The sequence below is a fragment of the Bos grunniens genome, chromosome 4, assembly GCF_055505025.1.
Source record: "Bos grunniens cultivar Pamir isolate PY7600 chromosome 4, Bosgru_T2T1.0, whole genome shotgun sequence".
Taxonomy (NCBI): domain Eukaryota; kingdom Metazoa; phylum Chordata; class Mammalia; order Artiodactyla; family Bovidae; genus Bos; species Bos grunniens.
The window spans coordinates 89,509,498-89,529,258 of record NC_141168.1 but is presented as its reverse complement, the minus strand read 5'-3'; the positions used below and the strand labels follow the sequence as shown (position 1 = coordinate 89,529,258).

Genomic DNA, 19,761 nt, shown 5'->3' with positions numbered 1-19,761 from the left:
AACAGTGTATGATCAAGTTTTTACCCACATACCTTACTGAGAGTACAACTTAGTTGAATTCATCTTTGTTTCTCCCTTCAACCCTTTCAGTGACATCTTACCCATAGCAAGTACTCAATAAATGTTGAAGAAATGAATGAATGCATAATACATGAGTTGAAGCTCCTGGTACTTTCCAGCCAATTAGGTTTTTAATTACTCTTTGAAACATCAAGAGGAAGCAGCATTATTCACAATAACCAAAACATAGAAGCAACCCAGGTGTATACTGACAGATGAGTGGATACATAAAATGTGGTTTACACATATAACAGGCTATTATTCAGCCTTAAAAAAGAAAGAATTTCTAACACATCCTACAACATAGATGAACCTTGAGAACATTATGGTAAGTGAAACAAACCAGTCATGAAAATACAAATACTACATGATTCTATCTATGTGAGGTATATAGAGTAGTCAAATATATAGAACAAGAAAGTGAAATGGTGGTTGCCAGGGGTTGGGAGGGAGAAATGGGAGTTATTATTTAATGGGTTAAGAGCTTTGCAAGATGAAAACATTTTGGAGACTGATTACACAACAATATGAATAGGAACTTAATATGAACTCTACACTTTAAAATGATTATGAAGGTAAGTTATATGTTATGTGTATTTTACCACAATTAAGTTTTTTAAAAATGAAAATCCATCTAAGCCCCAAATCACACATTATTTGAAGTGTTGGCCAAACAAACAAAAACACTTAATTCAGTTTCTACTTTGTTTGGAGGAGCACATAGGATGGTACCAGCCACACTTGGAAGAATATACAGTCCAGACTGTAATCGGAGCAAGCGCAACTGAGTGAGCACCGTGGCACAGAGGGATTGGGAAAGGAACTGAAGACGGCTAATCTAGACAGAGATGTGGTTTGGAGTTACCCAAGTGCAGGTGACAGAATCCCAGCTGAGCTCTTTCAAATCCTAAAAGATGATGCCATGAAAGTGCTGCACTCATTCTGCCAGCAAATTTGGAAAACTCAGCAGTGGCCACAGAACTGGAAAAGGTCAGTCTTCATTCCAATTCCAAAGAAGGCCAATGGCAAAGAATGTTCAAACTACCATAAAATTGCATTCATTTCACATGCTAGCAAGGTAAATTCAAGCTAGGCTTCACCAGTACATGAACTGAGAACTTCCAGATGTACAAGCAGGATTTAGAAAAGGCAGAGGAACCAGAGATCAAATTGCTAACATCCGTTGGATCATAGAAGAGCAAGGGAATTCCAAAAATAACATCTACTTCTGCTTCATTGACTATACTAAAGCCTTTGACTGTGTGAATCACAAGAAATTGTGGAAAATTCTTAAAGAGATGGGAATACCAGACCACCTTAACTGTTTTTTGAGAAACCTGTGTGCAGGTCAAGAAGCAACAGTTAGAACTGGACATGGAACAACAGACTGGTTTCAAATCAAGTAAGGAGTACATCAATGCTGTATATCGTCACCCTGATTATTTAACTTATATGCAGAATACATCATGCGAAATGCTGGGCTGGATGAAGCACAAGCTGGAATCAAGACTGCCAGGACAAACATCAACAACCTCAAATATGTAGATGATACCACTCTAACGGCAGAAAGTGAAGAGGAATTAAAGAGCCTCTCAATGAGGGTGAAATAGGAGAGTGAAAAAGCTGGCTTAAAACTCAACATTCAAATAAAGATCATGCCATCTGGTCCCATCACTTTATGGCAAACAGATGGGGGAAAACTGGAAACAATAACATATTTTATTTTCATGGGCTCCAAAATCACTATGGATGGTGACTGTAGCCAGAAAATAAAAAATGCTTGCTCCTTGGCATAAAAGCTATGTCAAACCTAGACAACATATTAAAAAGCAGAGACATCACTTTGCCAACAAAGGTCCATATTGTCAAAGCTATGGTTTTTCCAGGAGTCATATACAGATGTGAGAGTTGTACCATAAAGAAGGCTAAGCACCCAAGAATTGATGCTTTTGAACTCTGGTGCTGGAGAAGACTCTTGAGAGTCCCTTTGTCAGCAAGGAGATCAAACCAGTCAATCCTAAGGAAATCAACCCTGAATATTCATTGGACTGACTAATGCTAAAGTTGAACCTCCAAATCTTTGGCTAAGAACCAACTCATTGGACAGGACCCTGATGCTAGGAAAGACTGAGGGCAGGAGGAGGAGGAGGTGACAGAGGATGAGATGGTTGGATGACATCACCGACTCAATGGACGTGAGTATGAGCAAACTCCAGGAGACTGGAGGACAGAGAAGCCTGGTGCGCTACAGTCATGGAGTTGCAAAGAGTCAGACGCAACTTGGCATTTGAACAACAGCAACAACAATTTTCTCATATTTGAACAGCTAAGCCATGTGAAGGAGAGTTATTAGATCTGGACTAGTTTCCTCCAGAAAAGAGAATTTGAGCGAGGTGGAAGCTCTAGAGATACAGATTTCAATGCAAACTTCCTATAAATATGCTGCTTCAATGTGGCATGAGCTGTCCCAAAGGGAAGCTTCCTTTCAAAACACCAAAACTACACTGAGATATTACCTCACACCAATCAGAATGCCCATCATCAAAAAATCTACAAACAATAATGCTGGAGAGGGTGTGAAGAAATGGAACTTTCCTACACTCTCGGTGGGAATATAAATTGGTAACAGCCAGTATGGAGAACAGTATGGAGGTTGCTTAAAAAAAGAAAAATATAGCTAGCATATGATCCAGCAATCCCAGTAATGGGTATATATCCAGAGAAAAACATGGCTGAGAAGGATACATGCACCCCAGTGTTCACTGCAGCACTGTTACAATAGCGAAGACATGGAAGCAACCTAAATATCCATCAAGAGATGAATGGGGAAAGAAGATGTGATGCAAATATACAATGGAATATTACTCAGCCATGAAAAGAATGAAATAATGCCCTTTGCAGCAACACAAATGGACCTGGAGATTATTATACTAAGTGAAGTCAGTCAGAGAAAGACACATATATCATGATATTGCTTATAATCAGAATCTTTAAAAATGAGGGTTTCCCTGGTGGCTCAGTGGCAGAGTCCGCCTGCCAGTGCAGGAGACATGGGTTCAATCGCTCGCCTGGGAGGATCCCACATGCCTTGCTGGAACTAGGCCCCTGCACCACAGCTACTGAGTCTATGCTCTACAGCTTGTGCTCTGTAACAAGAGAAGCCACTGCAAGGAGAAGCTTGCACCGAACAACTAAAGAATAGCCTACGAAGAAAATATTTTCTTTTAAAAATGATACAAATGAATTTATTTATGAAATAGACTCACAAACTTAGAGAATGAACTTATGGTTGCCAAGGGGGATAGATGGTGGGAGTTTGGGATTGATACACACACACTGCTATATTAAAATAGATAACTAATAAGAATATATTGTAAAAAATAATAAAATTTCAGCTCCAAAAAAAAGGACTAATCTGCAAAATTAAAATAAGTGGGACCTAATTAAACATAAATGCTTTTGCAGGAGCAAAGAAAACAATGAATAAAACAAAGGACAACCTGCTAAATGGGAGAAAATATTTGCAAATCATATGACTGGTAAGGGGTTGATATCCAACATATATAAACAGCTCTTACAACTCAACATTAAAAATCAAACAGCCAGATTAAAAAATGGACAGAAGACCTGAATACACATTTCTCCAAAGAGGAGAAATGTGCCTATTGGCCATCCACATGTCCAATATGCACATGAAAAGATGCTCAATATCACTAATCATCAGAGAAATGCAACTCAAAACCACAATAAGATATTGCCTCACACCTGTCATAATGGGTATGTAGGCCAGATGGCCAATAGGCACATGAAAAGATGCTCAATATCACTAATCATCAGAGAAATGCAACTCAAAACCACAATAAGATATTACCTAACACCTGTCATAATGGCTATAAGCAAAGAACACAAATAACAAATTTAGAGAAAAGGGGACCATCGTACATTGGTGATAGAAATGTTAATTGGTGCAGCCACTGTGGAAAACAGTATGGAGTTTTCTCAAAAAACTAAAAATAGAATTACCATATAATCCAGCAATTCCATGGATTGCTGGGGTCTATATCTGAAAAAAAAAAAAAAACATTAATTTTGAAAAAGATACATGCAACCCTATGTTTATAGCAACATTATTAACTGCTAAGAAATGAAAGTAATCTAAGTGTCCATTAACAGGCAAATGAATAAAGAAGCAGTGTATATACATACAATGGAATACAAATCAACCATAAAACAGAAAATCTTGTCATTTGCAACAACATGGATGAACTTGGAGGCTATTATGCTAAGTGAAATAAGTCAGACAGAGAAAGACATATACTATATGATATCACTTGTATATGTGGACTCTAAAAAATACAACCAACTAGTGATTAACTAAAGAGAAACAGACTCACAGGTATAGAGAACAAATTAGTGGTTACCAGCGGGGAAAGGGAACGGAGAGCAGCAAATAGAGGTAGAAAATCAAGAGGTACAAACCATTATGTATAAAATAAGCTACAAGGATACACGATACAACACAGGGAATATAACCAACATTTTATAATACTTATAAATGCAGTATCACCTTTAAAAATTGTGAACCATCACATTATACACCTGTAGGTTATATAATATTGTATATCAACTATACTTCAATTAAAAAAAAGAATAGTCTGCAAAGTCATTTATCTGGATGTTACCAAAGGAAATCTTCAGAAAAGAACTTACTTCCATATACAAGCAAATGTAACTTGCTTTCCCAACCCCTTTTCTTTGAGGTGTTTCATATTAATGAAGTTTCTCCCCAAAGCTGTCACCTAAATAGAACATCTCTGTGCTCTGTCCCTACGGGTGATCTAGGGACTCGGTGCTGAGCCCAACTCCTAGTCTTGTACTGCAAACTCGACCATTGGTAACATGGCAAAGATTTGATTTATTTGGAATCTGAGTGTTTGCTGCATTTCTGGTGCCTGCTTCTCTAGGTTTTATGGTCTAACCATTTGGTGATCCCTGCAAATGGAGTGATGGTTCCTAGAGATCTTATGTCTGTTGAGTGAAAGATGAGAGACAGTCTGATTGGTTAATCTCCCTTCCTGGTTTGTCTATTTGTCTGGTTTGAGCTCACATCACTTAAGAAGTCATATCCACTATGAAGAGAACAGTTCTTTGATACGGTTTAGTGAATTTTGTAATTCTGTCTTTACATTTTACTCATGGCTGAAATTTTAGGATTGAAGCCAGAAGCTCTGTGTGTCTGTATGTTTTTATGTAACTCAGAAAGGTCTTTACCTCTCATTGGTTCAATATAATATTTTCTCTGAATGTTTTTACCAAATTAGATTACAAAATCCTGGCCCCTCCATTCTCTTTAAGATGTTCTTCTTAATCTGTATTCTTTCTATTTTAACAGTCTGACTAAAAGCATCTTTTCAATGCCCGGTATATTTTGTGTTTTACAGGTGAGATGATCCTTAAGTATAGAATCACGTATTTTACCACTCAGGAACTTTTGAGTATGAAAGATGATATTACAAAATAAACATATAGGTTTAAAGAATATTTACTTACTGATCAGGAAACTTTTTATTAAATTGGTGGATATTTTAATAATTTAATTCAAATTTTATTTACAAATAAAATTATTTCTAAAAATAAAATAGCATATATCTATGTATATTGAAATAAGAAATCTTTTTATACTGTTTATCAAAATAATCCTTCAGGTTGTACCCAGAATGATATTAAAAATAGCATAAGCATTAAAAAATCATTCTGGGGGAAGTAAAGAATCATTCTGGATACACATTCTTTTATTTTAATTCATTTCTTAACTGTATTAGTCTCTAGACAGTCATTAGTATCTTTCCAAAGACTGTATGTGGTCCTATTTTTTAACTTTTTCTTCAAAGTGTTATCAGTGTTCTTCACATTTACATTTTATTGTTGATGTATTTGAAACCGACCTTTCTCTGTAAGTCATAATATTTTTCATTGAGAAAATATTTTCTCTACAAGTGTTGACATACCTGGTAAGGTCAGAGCAAGTGCTGATAAATGAAAGCTATCTGCAATTCTAATTTTTTATATTAAATTGTGAAACTGTCTCAGCTCAAAGAGCCTCATGGGTCCACTTGCATCTCTGCTCATAATACCTTTCTTAAACAAATATTTTTACAAGACATTTATCAAATAACTTGTCTCTATTTATAATTCTATTGAATATTCAAATTAAGATGCTACTAAATGTTCTGTTCTAGCAGAGAATATAAATTTATCCAACTGAAATTAGGAGCACCATCAAAATATTCTTTCTGCAAGTAGAGATAGTCCAAAAACAATTCAAAAATTTTAATATTGTATTTGTATACCATTTGAGTGCTTATTAATCTATTAGCATTAGTTCAGGTTCTCCCTTGCTTTCTTTAAAGGAACACATTTTCATCTGCAAATGTTCCCAAGTTTTATTTTCAATAATTTAAACATGCTAAATGTTTCAAAAGCTGAAGTTTTTTGATGCTGTTTTTGTATAAAGATGGTGCCTTAAAGATTTCCAATATAATCCAACTAAAATGTACAGGGTTAACTTACAAAAAAGTTCTATACTGTCACTGAACATTTAAGTTGATTTACAAAGTAGTTCTTCGACAGTTAAAAGTTTCTAAAAGCTAACTGAAGGCTGGGAGGAGATTGATTACGGCTATGCTGCAATTTTTTTTCCCCTGTAAATCAATAGCTTCATTAAAAAAAATCTGCATTTCAGTTACTGTGTACATACAAAAAAAACTATATATTTGTCTTACGAAATATATAAGCATAAACTTATGGACTTTAGGTGTAAAACAATGAAACAATACAAACTCAAGTACACTTACAAACTCGTCTCTAACCTCAGTGTAAGAAAAAGCTCTTTAACTATGAGTCAAAACAGAGAGACAAATAGGAAAATAATCAATAAATGTTACTGCATCAAAAATATATGCGTGGCAAAAGCATTACAAAGTCAAGACCATAGGCAAATGGGAAGAAAATACTTGCTATGCACACTATAGGTGGAGGACTAACAGCCTTATGTGTGTACGTGTGTAGGTGTAAATATGTACTTTTTAACTCTAAAAACTGCACAGTAAAGGACAAAAAATTCACTAGAAAAATGAGGAAAAGATACGAAGAGACAAATCCCCCAACAGGATGTAAAAACAGCTCTCAACTACATTAAAATATATCTAAATTCAGTAGAAGTAGAGACATGCATATTATAACAACACAGATACCATTTTTCACCGAGCAAGTCACAGGAACTGAAGAGTACAGTAACACATATTGGTGAGGCTATTGGGAAACAGGCACCCTCATTCATTAACTGAGAGGACTGAAAACAGATCCAATCCTGCTGGGGGACTTTGGCAATACTTAAAAATTGCGTGTACTTATTTTTTAAAGTTTATTTGGTGATAAAATACACATGACGAAACACCACTTCAGCCATTTTTAAATGTACAGTTCAGTGCTGCAAGTACATCCTCACTGTGGAACCGTCACCGATTCTGTGTCATCCAATAGAAACTCTGTACCCTTTAAACATGAACTCCCCAATCCCTTTCTCTCGAGCCCCTTATAACTTTTACTCTATTTCCTGTCTCTATGAATCTGACGAATACAAGTACCTTCAGTTCAGTCACACAGTCATGTCTGACTCTTTGCGACCCCATGGACTGCAGCACGCCAGGACTCCCTGCTCATCGCCAGCTCCCAGAGTTTACTCAAACTCATGCCCATTGAGTCAGTGATGCCATCCAACTATCTCATCCTCTGTCGGCCCCTTCTCCTCCCACCTTCAATCTTTCCCAGCATCAGGGTCTTCTCAAATGAGTCAGCTCTTCACATCAGGTGGCCAAAGTATTGGAGTTTCAGCTTTAACATCAGTCCTTGCAATGAACATTCAGGACTGATCTACTTTAGGATGGACTGGTTGGATATCCTTGCAGTCCAAGGGGCTCTCAAGAATCTTCTCCAACACCACAGTTCAAAAGCACCAATTCTTCAGCACTCAACTTTCTTTATAGTCCAACTCTCACATCCATACACGACTACTGGAAAAACCATAACCTTGACTAGACGGACCTTTGTAGGAAAAATAATGTCTCTGCTTTTTAATATGTCGTCTAGGTTGGTCATAACTTTTCTTTCAACAAGTAAGCTCTTTTTATTTCATGGCTGCAGTCACCATCTGCAGTGATTTTGGAGCCCAGAAAAATAATGTCTGCCACTGTTTCTCCATCTATTTGCCATGAAGTGATGGGACCAGAGGCCATGATCTTTGTTTTCTGAATGTTGAGCTTTAAGCCAACATTTTCACTCTCCTCTTTCACTTTCATTAAGAGGCTCTTTAGTTCTTCTTCACTTTCTGCCATAAGGGTGGTGTCATCTGCATATCTGAGGTTATTGATATTTCTCCCAGCAATCTTGATTCCAGCTTGTGCTTCTTCCAGCCCAGTATTTCTCATGATGTACTCTTCATAGAAGTTAAATAAGCAGGGTGACAATATACAGCCTTGATGTACTCCTTTTCCTATTTGGAACCAGTCTGTTGTTCCATGTCCAGTTCTAACTGTTGCTTCCTGACCTGCATATCTTTTGGCTATTGTGAATAATGTTGCTACGAAAACAGGTGTGCACAAATCTGTTTGGTTTCTGCTTTAAACTCCTTTGGAGTGGACTTGATACGTCTACGTCTAGGGTAGTTGCGTATTCAAATTTTCAAGCTATTTTCCACACCTCTACTGATCTTTTGACCCAGCAATTCTACTCTTAGGAATCTACCTTGAAGACGCACATCCAACAACACAAAAATATATGTGCACAAGGTTGTCTGCAGCATTCCTGTTTGTAATTGACAGTATGAGAAACAACTTCAGTGCTAACATGTAGGAGAATGGGTTGAATAAACCAGAGTACATTTACCCAGTGGAATAGAACAGAACTGTAAAAAAAAAAAAAAGAAAGAGGACAATCTCTGTGAACTGATACTGTGTAACTTCCAGGATATATTAATTATAAAAAACACAGTTCAAAAGTCTACTTACAGTATGCTGCCTTTCACTTGAGAAAGAAGGATATAGAAAAATACACATGTATCTGTTTACTTGTGAAAGAGAAACATAGTTACTAATGAAATCAGAAATTAAAGTCTGTAGGTTACTGCAGAGAATGGGTGGGGATGGAATGGAAAAAAAATGGGGGAATGGAAGTGAGATAGCAGGAATACTTTTCTCTGAGTATATGTGGTTTTTTTTTTTTTTTAACAGCTCTGACTCTTAGAACCAGAGTAATATTTCACAAACCTTAGTGAAGTGAAGTCGCTCAGTCGTGTCCGACTCTTAGCAACCCCATGGACTGTAGCCCACCAGGCTCCTCCATCCATGGGATTTTCCAGGCAAGAGTGCTGCAGTGGATTGCCATTTCCTTCTCCAAGGGATCTTCCCGACCCAGGAATCAAACCCGGGTGTCCTGCATTGCAGGCAGACGCTTTACTGTCTGAGCCATCAGGGAAGCTAATTAAAAGCAATCAGAACAGGGAGGGAACCTGAAATGGAACTCAAACATAACATGAACTGAAGTATGTAACAAACCGTAAGGGGTGGGGAAAAAAGGAACTAACCTACAGAAATCTGGAAAAATGATTTAGACTTCATACTGTAAGGCTAAAAGCTAAAGATACTGTATACAGATGCCCTTGCATGTAAACTTGTTTCTAACAGGGATGTGGACTATCTGAAACTATTTTGTGTATATACTAGAACTGAACAAATAAGCACACATACAGATAAAATGAGCCGGGTTTCTCATTGTCAGAAATAAAGTTATAAATAAGGAAAGGGGAAAGACCATTTCAAAAAGAGTAAAACCTATGGTATTGGATTAGTGTCAAAATTATCATTATAAACTTATTTTTGTGTGTGCATGTGTGTAGACAGATAAATACAGATACATATGTATCGGATTAGTATACATACACTAAGTTCCTTGTCTGCTGGGACAGTCTAGAAACAATGATACTCTGGTAGCCATGAGCGACTTCACTTTCACTTTTCACTTTCATGCATTGGAGAAGGAAATGGCAACCCACTCCAGTTCTTGCCTGGAGAATCCCAGGAATGGGGGAGCCTGGTGGGCTGCCGTCTATAGGGTCTCACAGAGTCGGACACGACTGAAGCGACTTAGCAGCAGCAGCCATGAGCACATGTAGTGCTGATTCTGTTTCCTAAATTCCATTCTCCAATAAAAGAACAATGCTCCTTAGCAAAGTGGTTGATTCCAGGACCAGAGCAGGCAAAATACAAGATAAGCCTGCACATGTTGGTATGCTAGAATACAGAGAAATGCTCACAAAAAGGCGGGGTTATGTCAAAAGAAGATGGGAAGGCATCCAATGGCCAAAACTGGAATAATTTTGATCAAGAAAGGAAATAGAGTTAGCACTGGATTATAACCTATAGAATAAATAAGTATCAATGAGTCTACACTGATATAAAGAAACAATTTACTAAGTAAATAAACAGGATAGAAGAGACAACTCTACAGAAGAAATCCAATTAATAAATCTAAAAGGAATGAGGAAATAAGAAGAAACTCCACAGTAATAACAATTGTTGTAGGTATTAATGGATGTTAAAATTAGTAGGTGAAAGTTTAAGAAGAAACAGGATTTGTACATAGTCTTATAATTTCTCCCCAAAGATATTTATTAATGACAAAAAGGAAAATAGTAATTTAACTGTGGAGCATGTAGTAGGTATCACCTTAGCCAGCAATTAAAATTAACATCTCCAGTAATAAGACTATAACATCACATATTCTCTGATACGATGCACAGAAAGGGCCCAATATCACTTTCACAGTATTCCTGCTAAAGACGCCCAACCTTATCTAAGCATGAGAAATCATCAGACAAACCCACATTTGTGGAATGAGGCATACTCTACAAAATAACTAGTTAGTACTCTTCAAAAGTGACAAGGTCTCAAAAGTCAAGGGAAGATTGAGAAACTGTTCTAGACTAGAGGAGATTAAAGAGATGCAATAGTAACTAAATCCAATGCAGGATCCTAGACTGGTCCCAGAACTGAAATGGACGTCAGTAAAAATTCAAATAAGGTGAGTAGATTTACAGTATTGTACTAATGTTTAATTTCCTTACATGACCTACTGTGGTTATGGAAGAGGTTCACATTCTAGAGGCGGAGTGAAGGATATACAGGAATTCTCTGTATAATTCTGCAATTTTTCTACAAGTTTAAAACTATTTCAAAAGAAAAAGGGTTTTTGTATCTTTTTAAAAAGCTTTGTTGGACTTAAGCTTCCTTATCCAAAAAATGAGTGGCTTGCACTTTCCATTTTATAAGCTCTATTTTAGATGTGAAATCACGAGTCACCAATCATCACACTAAACAAACATCACCTCTCTTCCATCAACACGTGCTTGAGCCATAATGATCACCTTGCTTTACTAAAACAGTATTTTGTTTCTGATGAAGGTAGCACTCTGGTGTACACACATCACTTTGAAGTAGTTGCTGGGGTCAGTATTTCCTTAAGAAATGCACCAGGTCTCTCCTAAGGCTGGCAGTTTTCTTACCTCAGCTTAAGTCAAGGTTGGAAAATTGAGTAAGACCAGAAATTAATCACTGAGCAATGTAATCAATCGCTTACATCGAACCGCAATACCACTTTTCATATCTACAGCCACCATTTATTGAGAATCTGCCCTGTGCAGGGTACACTGCCAGGCTGCGTAAAAGGGACCTCTAGTCTCTTAAAGCTGCACGGTTGGGACTTGTTACCGCTTCCATTCCATTTCTTCCAGACAGGAAACGCAGAGCTCAGAGGGATCAAGCATGATCAAGTAACAAATTCAGGATGTGGACTCTTTAGGGTACAAAGCACATGATCTTTCCACTCCACTATTCCAGACATAAACAAGCTGAGGAAAAGAGCAGCAACAACCCCAAAACGCGTCAACTTCTCACTCCACATCTTTATCATGCGGAGAGAAATAATGAGAGCACAGCTCGGGTTTCTCACCTCTCGTTTTTGAAACCAAAAGAGTTTGTTAAACTTGGGCATGGAGAGAGAACGAGCAAGGAGAGGGAGGGAGGAAGCGGTAACCTTCCAAACTCAGTAGAAAGCATGGATAAAATTATCAAATACATACATATTCAAATAAAGAAAACCATTTTCCCATGAGCACCATCCATACTGTACCACAGAAGGAAATAATCTCTTCATTATTCACTTTTTCCCCTGTTTGTCCATTGGAGGAGGGAGGGTTCTTTGAGAAAAAGATCTTCAGTCGCTAAGCCCTAACTGATGGGTTGTTTTTATACAACAGTGCCATCTACTGGACTGACTCAGAATTACAGGGCACTCTAGAAATTGTTTCCGCTTCACTTTTAAAACGAGCTTAAACAATTAAATTCTTCACATATAAGGGAAATGATACACATGAACTTACTTACAAAGCAGAAAGAGACTCACAGACTTAGAAAATGAACTTATGGTTGCGGAGGGGAAGGGATACTTAGGGACTTTGGGAAGTTCATGTACATACTGCTATATTTAAAATGGGTAACCAACAAGGACCTATTGCGTAGCACATGAACTGTAAATGTTATGTGCCTGCCAGGATGGAAGAGGTGTTTGAGGGGGAAATGGATACACGTATTTGCATGGCTGAGTCTCTTCTCTTCTGAAACTATCACAACATTGTTAATCAGCTATACCCCAATACAAAATAAAAAGTTAAAAAAAAGTTAAGGTCACCATTCTCCATTACTGTTACCAACAGCTTTGTTTGATTAATAAATAGGTGTGCAGGGGGCAAAGACCTAATCAAATGCTGGGTATGCACTAAAACCACACAACAGGCTACATACAAATGCTGCCCAAGGATTTCATACGGGAACAAACAGAAACAGTTGCACATCTGGGAGTCTAACTTCTGAAATTGAAAAAATAAAAATACTGCCAAGAAGTTGTCCTTTGTAGAAAGATAACATTTCCAGATGCCAAAGAGCTACATAACCACCATGATTCTTCTAGTAAATAACAGCTCTCCTTTAGATTTATGTTTCTATTACTCACAATTGTGGAATCATGCTTTATGTTGCCTGTAAACGCTTTATTGCATTAGTAATAATAATACTATAAATAATCATCATTGTTCCAAATATTTCATTTATATATATATATAGTCATCACTGTTCCAAAAATATTAATCCTCATGGTCTAGGCCACTGCACATCACCATTTCATTTCAGTTCATTTGGACAACAGGGTCTCAGGACATCTTTAAGTGAGGACTATCCCATGGGTGTTTTCTGCTTAATCAGCTCTAAAACATCCTCTATCAATAAGACGGCAAAGGAACAAGAAACTAAATACTTCTTCTCTAGGGCCCCCCAGTTTCAGTCTGTACTTCACAGGGAAAAAGGGAAGTGGGGAGGTTGAATCACAAAACAGAAAATAAAAGACGAGATTCAAAAAGTTTTTGAACCATGAGTTCTCAGGTGTCCCTTAAATATTTAGAAGCTATAAGGAGTACACTGTAGTAGACTAATTCCAACCTTAAGAGGAACTCAGAAGTCACTGGGATTACCCTGACTGCCTCTGCTTTTCATAAGGAAATACATAAACCACAAGGCGTTGAAGGATTTCCTCCAACATTATCCTACGTTCTAAAAAGAGTAGAATATTATCAGTTAGGGGCTATTACAGCAAGGATCCTCAGTGCCTATGGGTTCAATTTGTTAGCAGCACCCTTTCCTCTTCACGTCTTCTTGATCTGGGTATGGAGCATATGTGCCTATTTTGTAGAACTTGGATGATTAATTTATTTTAAAAAGCATGTTATAGGTTTATGGTTGTTCTATAGCTACTTCTTTGACACATTTTGGTCCATATTAATGATTTACTTGATTCTGAGGCCTTGTTCAGGAATACAATCCCCAACTAGCACATCATTCCTATGGGAAAATATACAACACATAGCAACGATTCACTTCTCAAAGTAGTTTCCAGACCATTGTGGAAATAAAAAGCAGTGTGTCCATAACTTGATTTTGGAGGTACCAACTAAAAATTGGCACTTGCCATCTGTTTCTCCAAGGATGAAGTCATCAGCCACTGCAGTCGCTGACCTTCAACACCCCCTGAAAGGAGATCAGGGAAGAGGCACTCCGTTCTCTGGGAGAAACTGGCAGAACAGGCCTTCAGAGAGTTAGACATTTTCAGGAGAAACTTTGATGAATCCAATTTCTTGCATCTTCTCAGACCTAGAAAAGCACTAAAATCATTAGCAGAGACATCTGTTCATGTGACTAGCAGCGGACCTCTGCCAAAACGTGTGCCTGACAGCAGGTACCCCCTTCACCAGATCACATGCCTACTGCCCTCCTCCACTGCCTGCCTCTTCGGAGCAGTGCTCAGAGCTATCTGAGAAGCTGTCTCCTGGGCTCTAGACCTCATCTGCCCCAAACAAAGCTTAACTCCCAACCACGATGTTTTTTTCAGTCACTAAAGCCCTGTGAGGATAAACACGACTCCTCATATATTACAGGAGGGAAATGCAGTCTCTGAGTACGAGGGACTTTGTCCCATAGGAGGCAGAGCAGAGGCCTCCATCTTCCCTCCGCAGTGCACTGGTCTTTATACCCTGGACCTGCCCTTCAGTGGGTAACGGTCAAGGGCAGGGACCTGGGTTTGCGTCTAGGCTCTGTGCATTAGGCAAGCTGATCTCTCTATACTCAGGGTTGTTATCTGTAAGATGGGATGATGACAATAATGGTACATAATCTCACAGAACTGTTATGATTAAATAAACTAGTATGGTATTAATATTTAGAACAGTGCCTGGCAGGTAAAAAACAATCCCTCAATAAATGTTAGCTACCATTATTTACATGATCAATAAAATCATATACTAACAGTTATTCCAAGTACTCAAAAACATCAACAAAGCTATTAACACAACTTAAATAATTAATAAATCAGCAATTTCCATTTGATGGGTTCCTACTATATGCCAGGCTTCCCTGGTGGCTCAGAGGTTAAAGCGTCTGCCTCCAATGTGGGAGACCCAGGTTGGATCCCTGCCTGGGTCGGGAAGATCCCCTGGAGAAGGAAATGGTAACCCAGTCCAGTACTCTTGCCTGGAGAATCCCATGGACAGAGAAGCCTGGTAGGCTACAGTCCACGGGGTCACAAAGAATCAGAGACGACTGAGCGACTTCACTTTCACTTACTAGATGCCAGGCAAATTACATCTATTTTCTCTTATTTGCCCTTTTATTTCCATTTTAGAGATGGCAAACTGGAGTCCTGGAAAAACTAAGTAACTTTCCTAAGACCACACAGAAACAGGTGACAGAGCCTGGCTTAAACTCCAGGCTCCTTCCACTGCCAAGGCCTGTAGACAGTCCAGCCTTTAAGCCAGATGACAACACAGGGAACAGAAGTTAACTGGGCACTGTTTATCTCATAGAGTAACAACATTTTAGCTCAAAGTTCACAAGATGCACTTCTGGTTGCGATGTACCACAAGTTTCTTTTGAAACTATAGGTCATTTTAAGATATGTCACCCTCTGAGTATTTACATGTAAGTGGACCCAGGACCAGACCTTGTGCCCGGGCCGAGAGAATCCACGTTAAACAAGACACAGCCTCCAAGTTCAAGCAGCTCACAGGCTCGGGGAAGAGGGAGTCAGACCACTAATGGGAAATCATAGTTCATAATGCAAAGTGTTTGCAAGGACTGTAGACTTAAGATGCTATGGGAATGTATTTCTTAGGAAGGGCAGCAGTCCAGCCTTGTGAAGTAAATGGTGGATGGGAATATCAACAATTTTTCCTGGAGGAAAGATATGTGCAAACACCTTGCTCTTCCTATCAGGTTTAAAACAACATCAGCAAGCACGTGCAAGTGACCTGATCAACATCAGGCATGCACCTAAGACCCAGTGTCTCATTTAATGCTCGGTACAATTCTCTAGAAGTAGTAGTACTATCGTTCCCATTTTGCAGATGAAAAAACTGATGCTTTGAGAAACCAAGCAAGTTGTCTAAGGTCACATAGCTTGTCCAGGCCATTAACCACTCCATCAGACTGCCTCCACACTTACTCTTTTATCTTGTTTGGTGTAGATGAATCTGAATTATAACTTTGCCTTCATACATATCTGCAGTTTGCTGTTTCACTTGTTTCGACAAATAACCCACAAATGAACAACTTTTATTTAAAAAGAAAAGTTCTTACTCTTAACTGTTATGTTATTAATAAAAGGCTGAAACCATTGCACTGCCTTCTCCTAACGCTTGCAGAGGTACATAGTTCTCGCATAGCTTCAAAGCAGAACCACAGGCTGGTAAACTTGGGTAAGAACCCTCCAGTTTGGAGTTCACCTGGTGGTTCCAGATCCCTAGTTTTCTATTCTAGACCTTGTTTGACAGATGTGCAGTTTTTTGGTTGAAAGGTTGTATAAGGCAACACAGGGTTATGCAAAAACAGATTGACCTAATCTTGGTCTTATCCTTGAGAAATCTGCAAGAGGAGGAAAGTAACTTAAGGCCTTCATCATGTCCTGTCATATCGGCTTGAACCAAGACCAAACAGGTGAACAGCCATCCAAAAAGGAGGACTCTAGAATATTGAGCAAGATGTATTTGGCTGGAAGGGAGAATAGGAGCAAAGCATGTTAGAACAACATTCAGTTGCTCTGGCCACATTCTCTTCTGGGGCATGATGGTAGACATGGTCTGGCCCCTGACTCCCTACCTCCTGTCATCTCCTGTAACTTCCTCCCAAATCTCTCCCCTCCCTCATCTAAAAACACCACCACCACTCGAGATCTATGGACAACAAACTTCTTGAAGCTCCCCATGCACAAGTCAGGCTCTTTCTGACCTCCCAGCTCCTACACATGTATTTGCCTCTCACTCTGTCTGGGGCAAGTCGTTTCCCAAATGTCCTTGACCTCTGGCTTCTTACTCTATCTTCAAGGTTAAAACCCATTCAGATCCTCTGCAGAGATGCCCTTGAGTCCTCATTTAAAGAAATCAGGAGCTTTCTCTTAGGACTTTCCACTGAGCCCTCAGCAAGCCTTTATTCCTTCTCTGATACCATTGCTCTAATTCCTTGTTGCATGTCTGCTTCCCTGATAAACCATACAGACTGGATGGCAAGAATCATGTTTTATTCATTTTGAACTCACTGCATTTTTAACAGTACTTATTACAGGTTCGGTACTAAACAATCTATATGGATAGATGGATGGATGTTACTAACCTGAACCAAGGATTCACTACACACTCTCAAATCAATTCAGCAAGAAAATTCCTCAGTAAAAACATCATCAATTATTCAAGCATTAAGGATAAGGGAATTCCCAGCTTCACGAAGAAAACAGTTAAGATAGAGTCTATAGAAGGTTCATATAGTCAAAGCTATGGCATTTGGTATTTCTAGTAGTCATGTACAGATGTGAGAGTTGGACCATAAAGAAGGCTGAGCACCCAAGAATTGATGCTTTTGAACTGTGGTGCTAGAGAAGACTCTTGAGAGTCTCTTGGACTGCAAGGAGATCCAATCAGTCCATCCTAAAGGAAATCAGTCCTGAATATTCATTAGAAGGACTGATGCTGAAGCTGAAACTCCAATACTGTGACCACCTAATGTGAAGAGCAGGCTGATCGGAAAAGATCTTGATGCTGGGAAAGATTGAGGGCAGGAGGTGAAGGGGATAACAGAGGATGAGACGGTTGGATGGCATCACTGACTCAATGGACATGAGTCTGAGCAAGTCCTGGGAGATGGTGAAGGACAGGGAAGCCTGGCGTGCTACAGTCCATGGGGTTGCAAAGCATTGAACATGACTGAGCGACTGAACAATAACAACAACTATAGTTATAGGAACCTCTGGCTCAGTGATTTCCCCCTAGCTTAGGCTCACTGATGTAGAATAAAAATGGAAAAAAATTATGAGGAGCATTTAAATACCATTTGCAGATTTTCTAGAAGTAACAAGGCCTTAACCTTAAATAAGCTAAAACAACAACAAAACAAGAAAATGGGAGATCAAGATTAAAAATGGTGGCAGGCTCTGAGTATGGTGGGCTTCCCTAGTGGCTCAGATGGTAAAGTGTCTGCCTGCAATGCAGGAGACCTGGGCTTGATCCTTGGGTCAGGAAGATCCTCTGGAGAAGGGAATGGTAACCCACTGCAGCATTCTTGCCTGGAGAATTTCATAGACAGAGGAATCTGGTGAGCTACAGTCCATGGGGAATGTATATGGCCAAAGAAAAACTGATCATTCTACTCCATTGTCAGTTTCTGAATTCTAATTCTTCAGAACATCCTCTCAGATGGACAAAAGCTGAGAGGCCAAAGAGGCTTCCATGCTCTACATCTGTGTTGCTGGTGAAATTCCATAAATAAGAAAAAAGAAAGAGCATTTCGCTCCCTGCTTAAGATCTTCAGCAAGCCTGCATTTAAGACTGTGGGGGAGTAAAGCCATCTATTCCTGCAACTTCCTTCCTGTTTGCACACTGTTTGTGAAGCAGTGCTCAGGCTACAGAAAAAAACCGACCAGGACAGAGTCTATCAGGTAGACGCCATGACAGCTGCCCCCACTTCTTGCAACTCTCGTTCACGTACCAGGCTTTGTGTCTTTAAACTCTACCAGTCTCTGCTGGTGGCACCTTTACCGCTTGCCTCTGGGGAAGTGATTACTGCAAATGTGCATGATTTTATCCACAATATACAGTATCGTGTGAAGCTTGCTTTTATTGCCTTCAGCCTTTTCTTTCTTACAATTTATTTTAATACATTTGGAATTATTATCCCAAACATTAGCCAGCTGGCCCGCTGGGGTTTCCTTTGCTGGACTCCACGTCTCTCTTTTTCTAATCCTCTCCTCGTGGATAATCCATTCTAATGCTTCTTGGCTGCGGAGGGGGTTCTGCTATTACTACCTGTTGATTAGAAATTCACTTTGTCCTGTGTAGGTGGCTCTAATAGTTCGGTAATGAACACCTTATTTGAGTTAGCTGAGGTCAGAGTTATATTCATAAGATTTTCTTTCTTCTTTCCAGATTTCTAGATGCTTATCTTTTTTTTTCTCCTGAGCGACAAATCAGCTGGTCTTTGGGGAAAAAAAAAAAAAAAAACCAGCCTCTAAGACCCCCCCCCCACCCCCCGCCCGCTCCTCAGGAAAAAAAAAAAAGGGAATAGTAAGAAAGGAAAAGAAAACTGTATGGTAAGATATGAGAAAGAGAGAGGCTTTTATTTCAGCTGTTCAGACACCGTGTAGATTTTGCTTTCCTCTTTCCCAACCACTGGGCCTTCAGGGTCCTTGCTGAGGGCAGCCTTGGGAGAGTACGGGGAGTCCAGGACAACAGGCCACAATGCTTTCAATCGTCAGAGGCCACCAGGATGCAAAGGGTCAGGAGAACCAAGCAGGGTCCTGATGCCTTGCTGAACCCCCTTGAGTCCCCGCTGTGGGCTCAGTCAAGTTGGGCATGTGATGTGGCGAAAGCCCCAAAGCTAAGTGTTCTGGTGGGGGTCACCCACCCCTGCTGAGGCTTTGGTGCAGGGGACTTTCTCCAGGATCCTCTGGGAAGAGGCCAAAATGAATCGTGCTTCCCAACGCCCATCTCGGGAAGAGGTG

At 39.3% G+C, this 19,761-nt stretch overlaps 1 protein-coding gene across 10 annotated transcripts in view; it reads right to left on the bottom strand.

The window, feature by feature from the left end:
• Window positions 1–19,761, bottom strand: part of CDCA7L (cell division cycle associated 7 like) — a 211,756-nt gene that overhangs the window by 93,222 nt on the left and 98,773 nt on the right. Inside the window, exon 1 of one of the 10 annotated variants that reach the window (XM_086397413.1) lies at window positions 4,084–4,123. The exons of the other annotated variants lie outside the window; for them this stretch is intronic. Within the exon in view, the coding sequence (XP_086253539.1) occupies window positions 4,084–4,104 (21 nt within the window). The 5' untranslated portion in view covers window positions 4,105–4,123. Of the gene's footprint in view, window positions 1–4,083; window positions 4,124–19,761 lie in introns of those variants that run through there. 10 annotated transcript variants of the gene reach the window in all.